This window comes from Lepidochelys kempii, chromosome 8 (assembly GCF_965140265.1).
Source record: "Lepidochelys kempii isolate rLepKem1 chromosome 8, rLepKem1.hap2, whole genome shotgun sequence".
NCBI classification, from domain to species: Eukaryota; Metazoa; Chordata; order Testudines; family Cheloniidae; genus Lepidochelys; species Lepidochelys kempii.
Genome location: NC_133263.1, coordinates 41,701,685 through 41,722,574, shown reverse-complemented (window position 1 = coordinate 41,722,574; position 20,890 = coordinate 41,701,685). Strand labels below are relative to the sequence as shown.

General features: G+C 44.9%; 1 protein-coding gene across 6 annotated transcripts in view; it reads right to left on the bottom strand.

The window, feature by feature from the left end:
- Positions 1-20,890, bottom strand: part of ATF6 (activating transcription factor 6) — a 408,706-nt gene that overhangs the window by 258,178 nt on the left and 129,638 nt on the right. For all 6 annotated transcript variants that reach the window (XM_073356217.1, XM_073356211.1, XM_073356213.1 and 3 more), the window contains one exon: positions 18,820-18,922. In XM_073356217.1, the coding sequence (XP_073212318.1) occupies positions 18,820-18,922 (103 nt within the window). The remainder of the gene's footprint in view (positions 1-18,819; positions 18,923-20,890) is intronic.

The following is a 20,890-nucleotide window of genomic DNA, read 5'->3' as shown; positions in this document are numbered from 1 at the left end:
TAACCAGCTTAAAGCGACACTCATGTCTAACCCTGTGCTCAGGGCCCCAAACTTTAACAAACCTTTCCTAGTAACCACAAATGCATCCAAGCGTGGTGTGAAAGCAGTTTTAATGCAAAAAGGTCCAAATCAAAAATTGCATCCTGTTGTGTTGCAAAAAACTAAGCAAAAAACTCTCTAAGAGGGAAAGCCACTTGTCAATCCCCAAAAAGAAATGTTTCGCCATTGTGTACGCTCTAAAAAAGCTATACCCATACATTTGGGGAGGGCGTTTCCACCTGCAAACCAACCATGCTGCACTGAAGTGGCTTCATACCATCAAGAAAAACAACAACAAACTTCTTCGGTGGAGTTTAACTCTCCAAGATTTTAATTTTAAAATACAAAGCATTCCAGGAACTTCTAACAAAGTGGCTGATGCACTCTCCCGTGAAAGTTTCCCAAAATCAACTGGTTAAAATCGTCCTTAAAATGTGAAATATATTGTTAGTTTTTATATAATCAGTAGTATATCTAGAGGTGCATGTGTCTTATTAACTCTGTTTTCTCCTAGAGCTCCAGGAAGAAATCACAGTCAGCGTGGTATAGGCTGTCCAGCATCATCTGTGATTTGGGGGGGCGTGTCAAAACCATACAGCTAAGGGTAGCCTCTAAAATTCCTCCTTACCTGTAAGGGGTTAAGAAGCTCAAATAACCCAGTTGGCACCTGACCACAAAAAAAATGGGGAAAAAAAAAACTTTTAAATGTGGGGGGGGCCTTTGTTTGTGCTCTTTGTTTTTGTGTTCTCTTGGAAAGCAGAGAAGCATCAGCTCAGAAAACTCCTTCTTCTAAAATCATTCTAAAATAAGTCTCAATATTGCAAAAAGAGTAAGTAAATAAGGCAAGGCGCGTTAAATTATCTTTCTGTTTTTAGCTTATGAATTTTCCCTGTGCTAAGAGGGAGGTTTATCCCTGTTTTTTGTAACTTTAAAGTTTTACCTAGAGGGGAATCCTCTGTGTTTTAAATCTAATTACCCTGTAAAGTTACCTTCCATCCTAATTTTACAAAGGTGCTTCTTTTACTTTTTTTCCCTTTATTATAAAGTTCTGTTTTTTAAGAATCTGGTTTACCTATTTGGTTGGTATATTATTCTCAAGCCTCCCCAGGAAAGGGGGTCAAGGGGCTTGGGGGGATATTTTAGGGAACAGGAACTCCAAGTGGTCCTTTTCCTAAATCTTTGTCTAACTCACTTTGTGATGGCTGCAGTACCCATCCAAGGACAAGGAAGGATTTGTGCCTTGGGGAAGTTTTTAACCTAAGCTGGTAGAAATAAGCTTAGGGGGTCTTTCATGCAGGTCCCCACATCTGTACCCTAAATTTCAGAGTGGGGAGGAAACCCTAACAAGTGGACAGAGGTGAGAGGAAGAGCTCAGCGACCCTAACACCCTCTGTTTCTTCTTCTGGCTGGTAAGAGGAGTTCTGGCACTTCCTCGCCTCTTGTAGCCACCACTGCTCCTTCCAGATGAGGTCCCACAACCTTCTTTACATTTTGAGAAACCCAGAACTCCCCCAAGCCTTGCCACTACTGGCTATCTGGCTACAAGCTAGTGGTTTGTCCTCCTCCCACTGTTTAGTAGGGATGAGGGCACGTGAGGGGAGACCTGGGACTTTTGCTCTCCACAAAGAAACGTCACTCATGATACAGCACAGACCTTGGCAGCTGTGATTTTAATAAGGCTAAATGTAAATGTATACATCTAGGAACACACAATGTAAACCACACTTACAAGATGGGGGACTCTATCCAGGGAAGAAGTAACTCTGAAATAGACTGGAAGGGTGGGGGTGGATATTCAGCTGAACATGAGTTCCCAGTGTCACTCTGTGGCTAAAAGGGCTAATGTATAAATGAGGGAATCGTAGTAGGAGTAGAGAGGTTATTTTACCTCTATACTTGGGACTGGTGCAACTGCTGCTGGAATAATGTGTGAAGGAACATGTGGAATAATTCTGGTGCCCACAATTCAAGAAGGTTGTTAATAAGTTGGAGAGGGTTTAGAGAAAAGCCTCAAGAATGACTAAAAGATTAGAAAAAGACAGTTACCTTTTCCGTAACTGGTGTTCTTCGAGATGTGTTGCTCATGTCCATTCCACAATAGGTGTGCATGCTCGCCACGTACGTCGGTGCTGGAACTTTTTCTCTTAGCAGTACCCGCAGAGGAGCGCCCCAGCGACCCCTGGAGTGGCGTCGCCATGGCACAGTATAAGGGACGCTGCACATTCCTCCCACCCTCAGTTCCTTCTTGCTAGACAACTCCAACAGACAGGAAGGAGGGCAGGATGTGGAATAGACGTGAGCAACACATTTCAAAGAACACCAGTTACAGAAAAGGTAACTGTCTTTTCTTCTGTGAGTGACTGCTCATGTGCATTCCACAACAGGTGATTCCAAGCTATATCTGTTCAAGATGAGTAGGAGTTCACAGACACGGGACGGAGCACTGCCCTGCCAAACCCAGAGTCCTCCCTAGTCTGGGAGACGATCGCATAATGCGAGGTGAACGTGTGGACTGATGACCATGTGGCAGCCCTACAAATTTCCTGAATAGGGACGTGAGCCAGAAAGGCAGCCGAAGAGGCTTGAGCCCTAGTCAAGTGCACCCTCACAATCAGCGGTGGGGGAACTCCCGCCAGGTCGTAACAAGTACAGATACATGAAGTGATCCAATTGGAGAGCTGCTGAGTGGAGATTGGCTGACCCTTTCATGCACTTGGCCGTGGCGATGAACAGCTGCGAAGACTTCCTGAACTGTTTTGTATGCTCTAGGTAAAAAGCCAGAGCCCGTCCCACATCCAGCATTTGGACAGACTAGGGACCGAGCATGATTCTATGTGAAGGTGGTACTCCCCACTGGATGCGTGGGGTTTGGAGGTCAGGGCCTAGAGCTCGGAGACCCGCCTAGCAGACGTGATTGCCACAAGAAAGGCTACTTTCTATGACAGGTGGGACCAGGAGCATGTAGCAAGCGGCTCAAATGGAGGTTCTGTTAGCCTGGCCAGCACCAAGTTCAGGTCTCACTGAAGGAGTGGGGGTCTAACATAGGGAAAGAGGTGATCCAAGCCCTTAAGGAATCTACTGGTCATGGCATGAGATAATATCATGTGGCCCTGTACTGGCGGGTGAAAAACCAATATGGCTACCAGATGCACCTTGACGGATGAGCGTTTTAGGCCCTGGGCCCTGAGATGAAGGAGGTAATCCAGTTTGAGCTGGATGGGGGCAGCCCCTGGCGAGTCCACTGGGAAAACCAAGACCATTTTGCCAGGTAGGTCTGACGCATGGAGGGCCTCCTGCTCTCCAGGAGGACGTGCTGGACTCCTTCCGAGCAAGTCCTCTCCTCCTGGCCTAACCATTGAGCAACCACAGCGTGAGGTGGAGGGTTGCTAGGTTGGGGTGGAGGAGGCGACCTTGGTCCTGGGAGAGAAGGTCCAGGCGGGTTGGCAACGGCCACGGCAGGGCAAATGCCAAGCTCATGAGAGTCCTGTACCAGTGCTGTCTGGACCATGCCGGGGCGATCAGAAAGACGTGAGCCCTGTCCATCTTGATCTTTTCCAAGACCTTGCTGACCAGTGGAATCGGGGGGGAAGGCATACAAAAGCTGACCTGACCAGGACAGAAGGAAGGCTTCGGAGATCGCACCCATGCCCACCCTCCATCCTTCCCACCCCGAGCAGAAACGGGGACACCGGTGGCTCTGTCTCGTCACACAGATGTCTACTTGGGGAGTGCCCCACGTTCGGAAAATCCTGTGCACCATCTCCAGGTGCAGTGACCATTCGTAATGAGAGGAGAAGTCCCGGCTCAGCTGATCCACCCGAGAGTTTCAGATGTCTGGTAAGTGGTGGGCTGCCAAGTTGATATCATGGGCTATACAGAAGTCCCAGGAGCGGTTTCACGGCAGGGACCACGAGCGGGACGAAAAGCAGGAGAAGCATCGATGTCCATATCACGAGGCACTACGATAGCTTCTCGGAGTCAGCGATCTCTGGTGCCATCTGTCCCAGTCCCGGCGGGGCATGCTCTGATCGCAGGGTCTTCGTTCCCTTGAGGCAGAGCGGTGCCTGGAACCCCTGCTGCTCAGCACCCAGCCAGGCAACCTGGTGGGGGTCGATAGGGACTGGTGCAGGCTGCAAGCAGAACGGTCACTGTATGGAGAACGTCGTCGGAAACCTTCTCTCGACCGTGAGCGGTACCATCCAGACGGCAACTGTGGAGGTCGAGTGCTGGCTTGCCTCTGGACCGGGGAGTCACTGGCGTCAGTGCAACCAGTACTGTTAGAGACATAACGTCTCGAGCCCCCTGCAGGGCCTCCAGTGTGGAGGACACCCGAATGTGGCCACTAGTGCCTGGGGAGGTCAGCTCGGAGGTGGCCGGTCTACTCCGCTCGACTTGAGTAGGTCGCGAGGTCGATGGGAATCGAGAGCTGCCCAACGCAGGTCTAGTCTCTCTGGCAGCCTTGCCCTCCTCTTCGCCTTTTTAGAGTGTCGACTAGTGAAAGGCACCGTTGGGTCGCTGTGCACCGATGCTCTGTGCCAACTTGGACCGGTGCAGCGGTGTCGGGGTCAGGGCCAACTCCATCAAAATGGCTCGGAGCTGTATGTCCTGCTTCTTCTAGGTCCGAGGCTTAAAGGATCTGCAAATTTTGCAGCGTTCGCTGAGAAGGAGGGAAGAAGTAGTATCCTGGGAACTACAGGCCAGTCAGCCTCACCTCAGTCCCTGGAAAAGTCATGGAGCAGGTCCTCAAGGAATCAATTCTGAAGCACTTAGAGGAGAGGAAAGTGATCAGGAACAGTCAGCATGGATTCACCAAGGGCAAGTCATGCCTAGCTAATCTAATTGCCTTCTATGACGAGATAACTGGCTCTGTGGATGAGGGGAAAGCAGTGGACGTGTTGTTCTTGACTTTAGCAAAGCTTTTGACACGGTCTCCCACAGTATTCTTGCCAGCAAGTTAAAGAAGTATGGGCTGGATGAATGGACTATAAGGTGGATAGAAAGTTGGCTAGATTGTCGGGCTCAGTGGGTAGTGATCAATGGCTCCATGTCTAGTTGGCAGCCGGTATCAAGTGGAGTGTCCCAAGGGTCGGTCCTGGGGCCGGTTCTGTTCAATATCTTCATTAATGATCTGGAGGATGGTGTGGATTGCACCCTCAGCAAGTTTGCAGATGACACTAAACTGGGAGGAGAGGTAAATACGCTGGAGGGTAGGGATAGGATACAGAGGGACCTAGACAAATTAGAGGATTGGGCCAAAAGAAATCTGATGAGGTTCAACAAGGACAAGTACAGAGTCCTGCACTTAGGATGGAAGAATCCCATGCACTGCTACAGACTAGGGACCGAATGGCTCGGCAGCAGTTCTGCAGAAAAGGACTTAGGGGTTACAGAGGACGAGAAGCTGGATCGGAGTCAACAGTGTGCCCTTGTTGCCAAGAAGGCCAATGGCATTTTGGGATGTATAAGTAGGGACGTTGCCAGTAGATCGAGGGACGTGATCGTTCCCCTCTATTCGACATTGGTGAGGCCTCATCTGGAGTACTGTGTCCAGTTTTGGGCCCCACACTACAAGAAGGATGTGGAAAAATTGGAAAGAGTCCAGTGGAGGGCAACAAAAATGATTAGGGGACTGGAACACATGACTTATGAGGAGAGGCTGAGGGAACTGGGATTGTTTAGTCTGCGGAAGAGAAGAATGGGGGGGATTTGATAGCTGCTTTCAACTACCTGAAAGGGGGTTCCAAAGAGGATGGATCTAGACTGTTCTCAGTGGTAGCTGATGACAGAACAAGGAGTAATGGTCTCAAGTTGCAGTGGGGGAGGTTTAGGTTGGATATTAGGAAAAACTTTTTCACTAGGAGGGTGGTGAAAGACTGGAATGCCTTACCTAGGGAGGTGGTGGAATCTCCTTCCTTAGAGGTTTTTAAGGTCAGGCTTGACAAAGTCCTGGCTGGGATGATTTAGTTGGGGATTGGTCCTGCTTTGAGCAGGGGGTTGGACTAGATGACCTCCTGAGGTCCCTTCCAACCCTGATATTCTATGATTCTATGGGTTTCCCCCAGACAGCATAAACAGTCTGCGTGCAGATCACTCACGGGCATAGGTCTTTTACAAGTTTTGCACGACTTAAAGCCTGGAGCACGGAGCATGCCCCAACCCAGGCGCTGAACTATTCTAACTTCTTTCTTATTCTTCTTTTTTGTTTTGGTAACTACAGGTACTAACTATGAACAAAGAAGTCCAAAGAGGGAAAGCTACAGCAGAGCTGGAGCAGAGCAGATCCAAGGCACCTTCACTGGCAGCAAGAAGGAACTGAGGGTGCAGGGATCCTTATACCGTGCCATGGCGGCGCTCCCCTATGGGTACTGCTAAGGGAAAAACATCCGGCACTGGTGCATGTGGTGAGCACGCACACCTATTGTGGAAGGCACATAAGCAATCACTCAAAGAAGAAACCTGCCCCTTATAGTGATAGATTCAAGCAACTCAAACTATTTAGCTTAAGAAAGAGAAGGTTAAGGAGTGTCTGGATCACAGTCTTTAAGTACCTGTATGGAGAACAAATATTTAATAATGGGATCTTCAATCTAGCAGAGGAAAGTATAATACAGTTGGAAGTTGAAGCTAGACAAATTCAGACTGGGAATAAGGCATACATTTTTAACAGTGAGAGTAATTAATCATTGGAATAACTAATCAGGGGTTGTGGTGGATTCTCTATCACTAACAATTTTTAAATTAAGACTGGATGATTTTCTAAAAGATCTGCTCTAGGAATTATTGTGGGGCAGTTCTCTGACCTGTGTCATACAGGAGGTCAGACTACATGATCACAATGGTCCCTTCTAGCCTTGGAATCTATAAATAGTAATTGAATTTCAGCTCACCTGCTTTAGTTACAGCAAAGGGTTCAGAATTAAACTAAACAGACTCTAAAGAAAAGTCATGTTTCCAAGAGACCCAAGATGAAAATCAACCCTGCTTCAGTTCATATGCTTTCCCTGAGGGCTTCTGCCTCTTGGAAAATCTTCACATCCCCAAATTCACTACGGACATTCTACCCAGTATCACACGTGATGGGCACAGCTGGACAATATGGGGCACAATCTCTTGGAATCACAGAAGTCAGTAATAGAAAAATCCTATTAGATCACATCCACTCCATCTACCTTCCAATGTCAGATTGTTCCCTTCACGGCATTTCTAGTGCTTGCCAAAGGTTCTGAGCCATGGGGTTGTACCACTTCCCAGGGGAAAACAACAAGAGGAAACTGAGATTTAATACTTAATAAATATTTCCCACAGTGTATGTCCCATTGCCCAGGATGCTTCAGTTCAGTCCTTTTAAATGCTGCATTAAGATCTCTTTATTAAATGAGATGTTTGGAAAGTTCACAGAAACTCAGCCTACTGACAATGAAGATGATGTTAAAAATCTGAACCATAAACACAGATCTCATTAATTCTGAGCCTGCATTATTGCCAGCAACTTATCCATTTGGCAGTGTTTTAAAACATGAACAGCAATCCCTGTACAAAAATGTTAAATTGTGACTCATAACACTAAACCTAAAAGGTTTGCTGTAGTATATGTTTAGCTGCGCAAAACAATTATATGCATTTGCATAGTCTACAGAGCTAGCTATCCAATAGAGTTTATAAAAATGGAAATTTTCAATTTCTCTTGTACTTTCATAAGTACAAGAGGGGAAAATTCCAATCAGTAGATTTCAACTAGGGCTGCCAAGTGATTAAAAAAATCAATTGCGATTAATTGTGTGATTAAAAAAATTAATCACGATTAATAGCACAGTTAAACAAAAATAGGACACCATTTATTTAAATATTTTTGGATGTTTTCTACATTTTCAAATATATTTATTTCAATTACAACACAGAATACAAAGTGTACAGTGCTCACTTTCTAATTTTTTTTATTACAAATATTTGCACTGTAAAAAGACAAAATAAATAGTATTTTTCAACTCACCTAATAAATGTACTGTAGTGCAATCTCTTTATAATGAAAGTTGTACTTACAAATTATGTGTGGAGCATGCTTTCAGAAGTCTTAAAAGAGCAACACTCCGATGCAGAAACTACAGAACCCAAACCACGAAAAAAGAAAATCAGCCGTCTGCTGGAGGCATCTGACTCAGATGATGAAAATGAACATGCATCGATCCGAACTGCTTTGGATTGTTATCAAGCAGAACCCGTCATCAGCATGGATGCATGTCCTCTGGAATGGTGGTTGAAGCATAAAGGCACCTATGAATCTTTAGCGCATCTGGCACTAAATATCTTGTGACGCCGGCCTCAACAGTGCCATTAGAACGCCTGTTTTCACTTTCTGGTGACATTGTAAATAAGAAGAGGGCAGCATTATCTCCTGTAAATGTAACAATCTTGTTTGTCTTAGCGATTGGCTGAACAAAAAGTAGGACTGAGTGGACTTGTAGGCTCTGAAGTTTTATATTGTTTTGTTTTTGAATGCAGTTATGTAATGTGGCAGAGCTCCAACCTTCTCCCTGTGGGTCCCATGCTTCCAGGCAGTTTATGCTAGCCTCAGGGGCTCACTGAAACCCTCCACGTAGCCCTTCTCTCTCTAGGGCCAGGGTTACAATCTACTGAGCCCTTTTGATCATAAGCCAGCAAGGAGGTTGGTGACAGAACTCCCACAGTCTCTGTTGTCCCTATGGGCTTATTCCAGAACAGTTTAGCCTCCCGTCCTGACAGGGGCCTGTATTCCCTTCCCAGGAGGTGTTTCTATAGTGGCGAGTTGGGGGGAACCCAGGCCCGCTCTTTACTCCAGGTTCCGGCCCAGGGACCCGAATGGCAGTAGCTGTTGGCAACCGAACTTTCACTGCCAGAGTTGCTACAGTTCCCTGGGCCACTTCCTCACAGCTCTCCTGCTTCTCTCCTCTTCACCCTTACCTTAGGGCTCCCTTTCCAGTGGCTTGAGGGTATCTCTTCATTACACAGCCCTTCAGCCACACTTCCTCTCCTCTGGTTCCCCGGCTCTCTTCGGCCTGACCGGAGTGAGCCCTTTTATAGAATCAGAGGGGCCTTAATTAGAGTCAGGTGTTCACATTAGCTTAACGGCCTCACCTGACTCTTTGCAGGTTAACTGGAGTCAGGTGTTCTCATTAGCCTAACGGCTTCAACTGATTCTTTGCATGCTAATTGGAGTCATGTGTCCACCCTAGCCTGGAGCAGCCCCTGCTCTGGTCAGTCAGGGAACAAAAAACTGCTTATCCAGTGGCCTTCTACTGCCTTCTACTACTCTGCTGTATCCAACTGGCCTGGGTCTATCACAGTAACAAAAAAAAATCTATATTTGTCCTCTGGAATGGTGGCTGAAGCATGAAGGGGCATGCGAATGTCTAGCATATCTGGCACATAAATACCTTGCAACACTGGCTACAAAAATGCCATGCGAATGCCTGTTCTCACTTTCAGGTGATGTAAATAACAAGGAGGCAGCAGTACTTCCCGTCAATGTAAACAAACTTGTTTGTCTTAGCAACTGGCAGAATAAGAAGTAGGACTGAGTGGACTTGTAGGCTCTAAAGTTTTACACTGTTTTGTTTTTGAGTGCAGTTATGGGGGGGAGGGATAGCTCAGTGGTTTGAGCATTGGCCTGCTAAACCCAGGGTTGTTAGCTCAAAAAAATCTGCATTTGTAAGTTACACTTTCACGATAAAGAGATTGCACTTCAGTACTTGTCTGAGGTGAATTGAAAAATACTATTTCTTTTATCATTTTTGTAGTGCATTTATTTGTAATAAAAAATAATAATATAAAATGAGCACTGTGCACGTTGTGTTCTGTATTGTAATTGAAATCAATATTGAAAATGTAGAAAAACATACAAAAATATTTAATAAATTTCAATTGGTATTCTATTGTTATAAGTGAGATTAATTCTTTTAAAAAAACAAGGAGTCCTTGTGGCACTTTAGAGACTAACAAATGTATCTGGGCATAAGCTTTTGTGGGCTAAAACTCACTTCATCAGATGCATGGAGTGGAACATACAGTAGCGAGGTATAAATACACAGCATATGAAAAGATAGGAGTTGCCTTACCAAGTGGCGGGTCAGTGCTAACGAGCCAATTTGATTTAAATTGGAAGCAGGCAATTCTTAACAGTTGACAAGAAGGAGTGGAAATCACTTTTGTAGTGTTAATGAGGCCAATGTAAATGACATGGCCCATTTCAAACAGTTGACAAGAAGGTGTGAGTATTTAGCAAGGTGAAATTAGTTTTTGTAAAAACAATGAGGAGTACTTGTGGCACCTTAGAGACTAACAAATTGATTTAGTTTCTGTAGTGACCATCCACTCCCAGTCTCTATTCAGGCCTAATTTGATGGTGTCCAGTTTGCAAATTAATTCCAGTTCTGCAGTTTCTCATTGGAGTCTGTTTTTGAAGTTTTTTTTGTTGAAGAACTGCCACTTTTAAATCTGTTATTGAGTGACCAGGTTTTTCTTCTACTGGTGTTCTCCTACTGGTTTTTGAATGTTATAATTCCTGATGTCAGATTTGTGTCCATTTATTCTTTTGCGTAGAGACTGTCTGGTTTGGCCAACGTACATGGCAGAGAGGCATTTCTAGCACATGATGGCATATATCACATTGGTAGATGTGCAGGTGAACGAGCCCCTGATGGTGTGGCTGATGTGGTTAGGTACTATGACGGTGACCCTTGAATAGATATGTGGACACAGTTGGCACCAGGGTTTGTTGCAGGGTTTGGATCCTGGGTTAGTGTTTTTGTTGCGTGGTGTGCAGTTGCTGGTGAGTATTTGTTTCAGATTGGGGGGCTGTCTGTAAGTGAGGACTGGCCTGTCTTCCAAGGTTTGTGAAAGTGAGGGATCATCCTTCAGGATAGGTTATAGATCCTTGATGATGCGCAGGAGAGGTTTTAGTTGGGGGCTGTAGGTGACAGCTAGTGGTGTTCTGTTACTTTCTTTGTTGGGCCTGTCTTGTAGCAGATGACTTCTGGGTACCCTTATGGCTCTGTCAATTTATTTCTTCGCTTCACCAGGTGGGTATTGTAGTTTTAAGAATGGTTGATAGAGATCCTGTAGGTGTTTCTCTCTGTCTGAGGGATTGGAGCAAATGCGGTTGTATCGTAGAGCTTGGCTGTAGACAATGGATCGTGAGATGTGGTCTGGATGAAAGCTGGAGGCATGTAGGTAAGTACAGCGGCCAGTAGATTTCCGCTTTAGGGTGATGTTTATGTGACCATCGTTTATTAGCACTGTAACGTCTAGGAAGTGGATCTCTTGTGTGGACTTGTCCAGGCTGAGATTGATGATGGGGTGGAAATTGTTGAAATCTTGGTGGAATTCCTCATGGGCCTCCTTCCCAGGGGTCCAGATGATGAAGACGTCAACAATGTAGCACAAGTAGAGGAGGGGCATTAGGGGAGGAGAGCTGAGGAAGCATTGTCCTACCTCAGCCATAAAAATGCTGGCATACTGTGGGGCCATGCGGGTACCCATAGCAGTCCCGCTGACTTGAAGGTATAAATTGTCCCCAAATCTGAAATAGTTGTGGGTGAGGACAAAGTCACAAAGTTCAGCTGTCAGGTTTGCCGTGACATTATTGGGGATACTGTTCCTGATGGCTTGTAGTCCATCTTTGTGTGGAATGTTGGTGTAGAGAGCGTCTACATCCATAGTGGCTAGGATGGTGTTTTCTGGAAGATCATCAAAGGATTGTAGTTTCCTCAGGAAGCCAGTGGTGTCTCAAAGATAGCTGGGAGTGCTGGTAGCACTGAGGAGGGAGTCTACATAGCCACAATCCTGCTGTCAGGGTGCCAATGCCTGAGATGATGGGGCATCCAGGATTCCCAGGTTTATGGATCTTGGGAAGCAGATAGAATAGCCCCTACCGGGGGCATTCCTGTCCTTCTTCAGGGAGTTTCTTGAGCAGATGGTGTTGTTTCTTTTGGTAATCCTCAGTGGGATCAGAGGGTAATGGACTGTAGAATGTGGTGTCAGAGAGTTGTCTAGCAGCCTCTCGTTCATGTTCCGATCTGTTCATGACGACAACAGCACCTCCTTTATCAGCCTTTTTGCTTATGATGTCAGAGTTGTTTCTGAGGCTGTGGATGGTATGTTCTGCATGGCTAAGGTTATGGGGCAAGTGATGCTGCTTCTCCACAATTTCAGCCCGTGCATGTCGGCGGAAGCACTCTATATAGAAGTCCAGTCGGTTGTTTCGACCTTCAGGAGGAATCCACTCAGAATCCTTCTTTTGGTTGTGTTGGTAGGGAGGTTTCTGTGGGTTAGTGTGCTGTTCAGTGGTGTGTTGGAAATATTCCTTGAATCAGAGACATCAAGAGTAGGATTCTAGGTCACCGCACAACTGTATCATGTTCGTGGGGGTGGTGGGGCAGAAGGAGAGGCCCCGAGATAGGATAGACTCTTCTGCCAGGCTAAGAGTATAGCTGGATAGATTAACAATATTGTTGGGTGAGTTAAGGGAACCACTGTTGTGGCCCCTTGTGGCATGGAGGAGTTTAGATAGTTTAGTGTCCTTTTTCCTCTGTAGAGAATCAAAATGTGTGTTGTAAATGGCTTGTCTAGTTTTTGTAAAGTCCAGCCATGAGGAAGTTTGCATGGAAGGTTGTTTTTTATGAGTCTCCAGCTTTGAGAGCTCAATGTGTGCATCTTATTTGAACATAAGTGTACCTTGTGAACTACCTCCCATCCCATTCATGATCCCATAACATCCCTGTGGAAACTACACACATATTAAAAGTAAACCATTTAATGTGTTTTAACTTATTGAAATTTAACAGCTGGAAATTCTTATTGAAGATGGAAACTTTTTTTTAGAAATCTTGTTCTTAAAATTATATAAGATTTGCTATTTACTAAACCTCAATATTTGTAGTATTCAAAGTATTTCCTACTGCATGTAAAAATGTCACTAAAAAAAACATTCAGGATGCAAAATCAAACACTCAGTTAGGAAATGCCTGAATTAAGGTTGCCCATGCAGCTATAATTTGGACCCCTCATGCTGTGACGTTCCCCTCTGGTGTTGTCTGGACTGGTGATCTGCTAGGCCTCTCCAATCCTTGACTCTGGGAGCCAGCCTTACCCTGCTCTGCTGTGAGAACCCCCATTCCTGGGCTGTTCATGCACAGCCTCTGGCATGTAAGATGCTCCCAGCTACTTGCAAGCAAATGACACTAACCAATATCTCCAGTCCCATACACAACCCTAGGAACCTCCGTCTTGCAGCGTCCACTGGACGCTGCAAGCTTATATAAGTTCATCAATTTAACAAAGAAATTGATATGTGCCAGGCTTGTTATCCCAAGGGGAGCCTCTGACACACTTCAAACCAAACGTACTGCTTTAGATAGAATAAACAGATTTATTAGCTATAAAGATAGATTTTAATTGATTATAAGTCAAAGCATAACAAGTCAGGTTTGGTCAAATTAAATAAAAGCAAAACGCACTCTAAGCTGATCTTAACACTTTCAATGTCCTTACAAACTTAGATGCTTCTCACCACAGGCTGGCTGGTTACTTTTCAGTCAGGCTCTCTCCTTTGATCAGCGTTTCAGCCACTTGATGGTGGTGGTGTCAGTAGATGTAGGTGGAAGAGAGAGAGCATGGCAAAATGTCTCTCCCTTTTATTATGTCCTTTCTTTCCTCCTGGCTTTGCCCTTCCTCCCCTTCAGAGTCAGGTGAGCATTACCTCATCGCAGTCCCAAACTGCCCAAAGGAAGGAGGTGACTCCCTTGAGGGTCTAACAGATTCTTTTGTTGCTGCCGAAGCCAGTGTCCATTGTTCCTGTGAGGCTGAGCTGGGTTTGTCCCATCCATGCCCTGACAAAGTGTGAACTGCCTCTCTGTTCTTGGAGAATTTTTGCACAGGCTTGCTTTACGCCATGAGGATACATTTTCAGTCTCATAACTATATACATGAAATTATAACCTATAACCTTACTGTAACAAGAAAAGGAGTACTTGTGGCACCTTAGAGACTAACACATTTATTTGAGCATAAGCTTTCGTGAGCTACAGCTCACTTCATTGGATGCAGTTACTATAACATCACTATAACAACCATGCTCAGTGCATTATGAGCCTTCCAAAGACACCCAACATGGCAAACTTTACACTGGATACCACATATTTTATAAAGATGAATGTGGGGGTGTAGGGTGTTCCCCTGAGATACATGCATCCTCAATGCCATCTCACTGTTTTCAACCCTCTGCCTCATTCTCTGTCCAACTTGTGCACTGAATGAGTCAGAGTATTGCAGCACAAAAAACAGTAAATGATCATATAATTAGGCTGTATCATAATGCATATGCATAAGGGGATGAATTAGCTTTTACAGGCTACATTAATTCTTTTAACTTTTGAGTACTTGGCTTTGCAAACATAGTTTTAAAATGTAATTTCCTAGGTATTTTGTTAAAACAAGGAAACTGAAAAACACAGAATTTCTATCAAATGGAAACATCATGACCTTCATGGATCATCAGCAGGATTTGAACCTCCTAAGCTCCAGAGCACAGCACAAACCTCTACTGCTTGAACTAAAGGAGTAACTAGTTACAGTAGCAGGCTGCTATTCTCTGCATGGACAAGCCACTAGGAAGAGAGAATTCAGTGACTTGCACAATTATTTGCTAAACAACAGAAGACTGTTCGGATTCAGTCAGAATTCCTAGCTTCTATTTCAGACTGGAAATAAGGCTTTAGCCCTGAAGGTAATTAATCACTGGAACAATTTACCAAGGATTTACCATCACTGGCAATTTTTAAATTAAGATTGGATATTTTTCTAAGAGATCTGCTCTAGTTCCAACACAAATTATTTCAGGGAAGTTCTGTGGCCTGTGTTATGCAAGAGATCAGACTAGATAATCATTGTGGTCTCTTCTGGCCTGGGAATCCACGAATCTATGAAACTTCTGGCTCTGAAGAGGAGTGTGGTCTAGGGTTATAAATAGCACAGCCAAGCATATAGGTTTGGCACAGTGAGCCTTTGGATGAGACTTGGATCTGTGATATTACAGACAGGAGTCCATTCCCAGCTCTCCCAGAAGTGACTCTGCACTATTTAAAAAGGGAAGAAGGAGGATCCTGGGAACTACAGGCCAGTCAGCCTCACCTCAGTCCCGAGAAAAATCATGGAGCAGGTCCTCAAGGAATCAATTCTGAAGCACTTAGAGGAGAGGAAAGTGATCAGGAACAGTCAGCATGCATTCACCAAGGGCAAGTCATGCCTGACTAATCTAATTGCCTTCTATGATGAGATAACTGGTTCTGTGGATGAAGGGAAAGCAGTGGATGTGTTGTTCCTTGACTTTAGCAAAGCTTTTGACACGGTCTCCCACAGTATTCTTGCCAGCAAGTTAAAGAAGTATGGGCTGGATGAATGGACTATAAGGTGGATAAAAAGCTGGCTAGATTGTCGAGCTCAACGGGTAGTGATCAATGGCTCCATGTCTAGATGGCAGCCGGTACCAAGTGGAGTGCCCCAAGGGTCGGTCCTGGGGCCGGTTTTGTTCAATATCTTCATTAATGATCTGGAGAACGGTGTGGATTGCACCCTCAGCAAGTTTGCAGATGACACTAAACTGGGAGGAGAGGTAAATACGCTGGAGGGTAGGGATAGGATACAGAGGGCCCTAGACAAATTGGAGCATTGGGCCAAAAGAAATCTGATGAGGTTCAACAAGGACAAGTGCAGAGTCCTGCACTTAGGATGGAAGAATCCAATGCACCACTACAGACTAGGGACCGAATGGTTAGGCAGCAGTTCTGCAGAAAAGGACCTAGGGGTTACAGTGGACGAGAAGCTGGATCTGAGTCAACAGTGTGCCCTTGTTGCCAAGGCCAATGGCATTTTGGGACGTATAAGTAGGGGCATTGCCAGCAGATCGAGGGACATGATCATTCCCCTCTGTTCGACATTGGTGAGGCCTCATCTGGAGTACTGTGTCCAATTTTGGGCCCCACACTACAAAAAGTACGTGGAAAAATTGGAAAACGTCCAGCGGCAGGCAACAAAAATGATTAGGGGACTGGAACACATGACTTATGAGGAGAGGCTGAGGGAACTGGGATTGTTTAGTCTGCAGAAGAGAAGAATGAGGGGGGATTTGATAGCTGCTTTCAACTACCTGAAAGAGGGTTCCAAAGAGGATGGCTCTAGACTGTTCTCAGTGGTAGCAGATGACAGAACAAGGAGTAGTGGTCTCAAGTTGCAGTGGGGGAGATTTAGGTTGGATATTAGGAAAAACTTTTTCACTAGGAGGGTTGTGAAACACTGGAATGCGTTACTTAGAGAGGTGGTGGAATCTCCTTCCTTAGAAGTTTTTAAGGTCAGGCTTGACAAAGCCCTGGCTGGGATGATTTAATTGGGGATCGGTCCTGCTTTGAGCAGGGGGTTGGAGTAGATGACCTTCTGAGGTCCCTTCCAACCCAGATATTCTATGATTCTATGATTCTATTTCTGTGCAAAATCTGTAAACTGGTGAGAATGATGTTCACCCTGCCTCCTACGGTAAAGTAGATTGATAATAAGGACTGTTCAGTGCACAGAATTCACACTACCCATTAGTGGAAGGTTTCCCCCTGGCTCCTACACCAAGCGTGAACTAGGGGCACATTGCTGCTGCTGCACATTCATCCTCTCTGGAGCTCTAGCTCTGGGCCTGGCCTACCATGTAGGAAGCTGAGTGGGCCCTGGCAGCACCCTTGGTGCAGATCAAGGTCAGCAGAGCTGGAATTATGTTTAGAGCAGATGGACTCTTGAGAGATTTTTGCAGCAGGCCTCTAAAAAGCTTTATTGGGCTTGTGCATATGACAATTTTCAGAATGCTGCCAATGCTGGATGGATTTTCATGAAATCAGCCAAAAGCACCTCCCTGGCCCTTGGACCATTCTCCTCACCAAATTTCAAATTCCTGCTCCAAAGTATACAGATGCTAAAACTTTTCAGTTAAATGGCAGGAAATATTTTCTTAAAACAGGGGAAAAGGTTGTTTTGCATAATCTTGTTCTTTCAAATGGCTGAACCAATTTTGATTTTTTTTTTTAAATTCAGCCTGAAGCAGAGTTCAAGCATGGAAAAATTCAGCTTGAATACTTAAAATCTGGCAAAGTAAAAATCATCTGAAAACAGTGACTTATGCTGGAAAGAGTCAGGCAATCTTAACTATAGACATTGCTGCCATCTCAGCCTATAACACCAAGCATAGAGAAATAAAAGGAATCATTGCAGATACAGAGATAACCACATGTATTAAGTTAAGTAAAAAAAGATTTACAGTCTCAACACTCTCTTTTGGGTCTCTTTCTTGAAACTTTATTTATATTGATTTTACTATTCACAAAAGACAAGACTCAAGCAAGGCATAGAGTAGAGGAGGTATCTACAGCTTTCCTTCACAGCTCTTGTAACACCACTCAATCCTTATCTGCCAAATCCACTGCTATGCCAGTCTTAGCATTCCTTGAACAGAGGCTTACAACCATGCCAAACTCTGTGGCAGTTCTGTGATGTGGACGAATATCTGCCAAGAACTTAAGGTGAGACCATTTTTTGAGACGATCAAGCGGAATGCCCCAGGGGTCGGTCCTGGGGCCGGTTTTGTTCAACATCTTCATTAATGATCTGGAGGATGGGATGGACTGCACCCTCAGCAAGTTCGCAGATGACAATAAGATGGGGGGAGAGGTAGATATGCTGGAGGATAGGGATAGGGTCCAGAGTGACCTAGACAAATTGTAGGATTGGGCCAAAAGAAATCTGATGAGGTTCAACAAGGACAAGTGCAGAGTCCTCCACTTAGGAAGAAAGAATCCCATGCACCGCTACAGGCTGGGGACTGACTGGCTAAGCAGCAGTTCTGCAGAAAAGGACCTGGGGATTACAGTGGACGAGAAGCTGGATATGAATCAACAGCGTGCCCTTGTTGCCAAGAAGACTAACGGCATATTGGGCTGCATCAGTAAGAACATTGTCAGCAGATCGAGGAAAGTGATTATTCCCCTCTATTCGGCACTCATGAGCACACATCTGGAGTATTGCGTCCAGTTTTGGGCCCTCTACTACAGAAAGGATGTGGACAAATTGGAGAGAATCCAGCGGAGGGCAACGAAAATTATTAGGGGGTGGGGCACATGATTTATGAGGAGAGGCCAAGGGACCTGGGCTTATTTAGTCTGCAGAAGAGAGAAGTGAAGGGGGATTTGATAGCAGCCTTCAACTACCTCAGGGGGGGGTTCCAAAGAAGATGGAGCTAGGCTGTTTTCAGTGGTGACAGATGACAGGACAAGAAGCAATGGTCTCAAGTAGTAGTGGGGGAGGTCTAGGTTGGATATTAGGAAAAACTATTTCACTAGGAGGGTGGTGAAGCACTGGGTTACTAAAGGAGATGGTGGAATCTCCATCCTTAACGGTTTTTAAGGCCCAGTCTGACAAAGCCCTGGCTGGGATGATTTAGTTGGGGTTGGTCCCACTTTGAGCAGGGGGTTGGACTAGATGACCTCCTGAGGTCTCTTTCAACCTTAATCTTCTATGATTCTATGAACCAGGGACTCCAGAAATAACTAATGCGTTAACCCTTTGCTCTACCAATCTGCAGCTTTCTTTCATGTTTAATCTTCTATCAGTTTCACTACACACAAAAGCCTTGTGGAATGAGCCGTATCTCAGGAAAGCTGGTCATGTTGCCAGCAATTAATTTGTGTTGCTGATGATTCAACAGTACAAACCTACCTGGACAACTCTTGTTTTCTGCTGTTGGTTATCTGACATCCTTCTAGATTTTGTCCTTTCCACTTCATGCCTATGAACCCACCCTCGAAGTTCATGATTTAATCTGTAAAATGCAACATTAAATTAGGCATGTCTTTAAAAAAGGAGTCAAAAAGTCTTGGGTTTTGAGCAGCATTTTAACAATCCACTTGAAAATTATTGTGATTTAACATTAGGGTTTTTTTCATCTTAACATTTTATATTGTGTTCCTTTTAACACTGGGGCATGAATGTTAGTCACAAGTTCAAAGAGAATTCATAGCTAAATATCTGCCATGTGTTAATATTGGACTGGATTTTTCCACCTACAGTGGTTCCTATATATAATTAAACAACACAAATCCTGAAAGCAATGGGGGAATATTAAGAATTTAAATCATAAGGCTACCAACTCAAGAATAAAATTCGGTGAATTCCTCAAAAATTAAATTTAACAGAGTAAAGGGAAAAAAAAGAAGAAAAGAAAAAATATGCAGTGATGAACTCATGTCTTTAGAAACCACAGAATTCCAGTTCTTCCATCAAGGCAAAGAAAGTATTCACTACTTCAAATATATCTTTGTTTACTTTATGATGCTGAAGGGAAAAAGTCATGACCTGTGTATCTCTGTCTTTAACTGGCTTCTAAATCCATTTTATAATCATTTTTCCAACTACATAATTTGATTAATGAAAAAGCTTTGGACACTTGCACACAGGCAGATTTGTGATGGACTGGATGGCTCAGAGAATTGTTACGATATTTTATGATTGTTACTAGTCTCTAGCAGTGAGCGGGCTAGGCTGCTGGTTCCAAGTGAGCGAAGGCTGACAGTGAGTGAAAGTCATTACCCCACCCGACAGCATCAGAATGGAGGGTCCAGTACCTCCAGGGGAATTGGGAGTCTCTGATTATCTTATGACGGGGGGAACTGCTTTTCTTATATAACAGAGAAAAATAGGTCTCCTAGAGTTCCCCATCCTGCAGAGAAATACACTGGACTTTCTAGGCAATTGGAAAAATTGCTCCTTCTTCCCATTGCTCCCTCTTCTCTTTGCCACCCCTCTCTCTTTACTCCCAATGGCTCTTCTTGCTCCACATGAATGCTTTCCCCACCTTTCCTACCCTAAACTCCACAGATAATCCCCTCTCCCTCCCGCACCAGGAATGTGTATGTGTGAAGGAGAGAGGGATAACTCAGTGGTTTGAGCACTGGCCTGCTAAACCCAGGGTTGTGAATCATAGAATCATAGAATATCAGGGTTGGAAGGGACCTCAGGAGATCATCTAGTCCAACCCTCTGCTCAAAGCAGGACCGAACCCCAATTAAATCATCACAGCCAGGGCTTTGTCAAGCCTGACCTTAAAAATATCTAAGGAAGGAGATTCCACCACCTCCCTAGGTAACGCATTCCAGTCTTTCACCATCCTCCTAGTGAAAAAGTTTTTCCTAATATCCAACCTAAATCTCCCTCACTGCAACTTGAGACCACTACTCCTTGTTCTGTCATCTGCTACCACTGACAACAGTCTAGAGCCATCCTCCTTGGAAGCCCCTTTCAGGTAGCTGAAAACAGCTATCAAATCCCTCATTCTTCTCTTCCGCAGACTAAACAATCCCAGTTCCCTCAGCCTCTCCTCATAAGTCATGTGTTCCAGTCCCCTAATCAATTTTATTGCCCTCCGCTGGACATTTTCCAATTTTTCCACGTCCTTCTTGTAGTGTGGGGCCCAAAACTGGACACAGTACTCCAGATGAGGCCTCACCAATGTCGAATAGAGGGGAACGATCATGTCCCTCGATCTGCTGGCAATGCCCCTACTTATACATCCCAAAATGCCATTGGCCTTCTTGGCAACAAGGGCACACTGTTGACTCAATCCTTGAGGGGGCCATTTAGGGATCTGGGACAAAAACTGGGGATTGATCCTGCTTTGAGCAGGGGGTTGGACTTGATGACCTCCTGAGGTCCCTTCCAACCCTGATATTCTATGATTCTATGAAGGCCAATAGTCTCCAGTGCTCAGTAGTCCATTCCCAGCTCCCTGCTG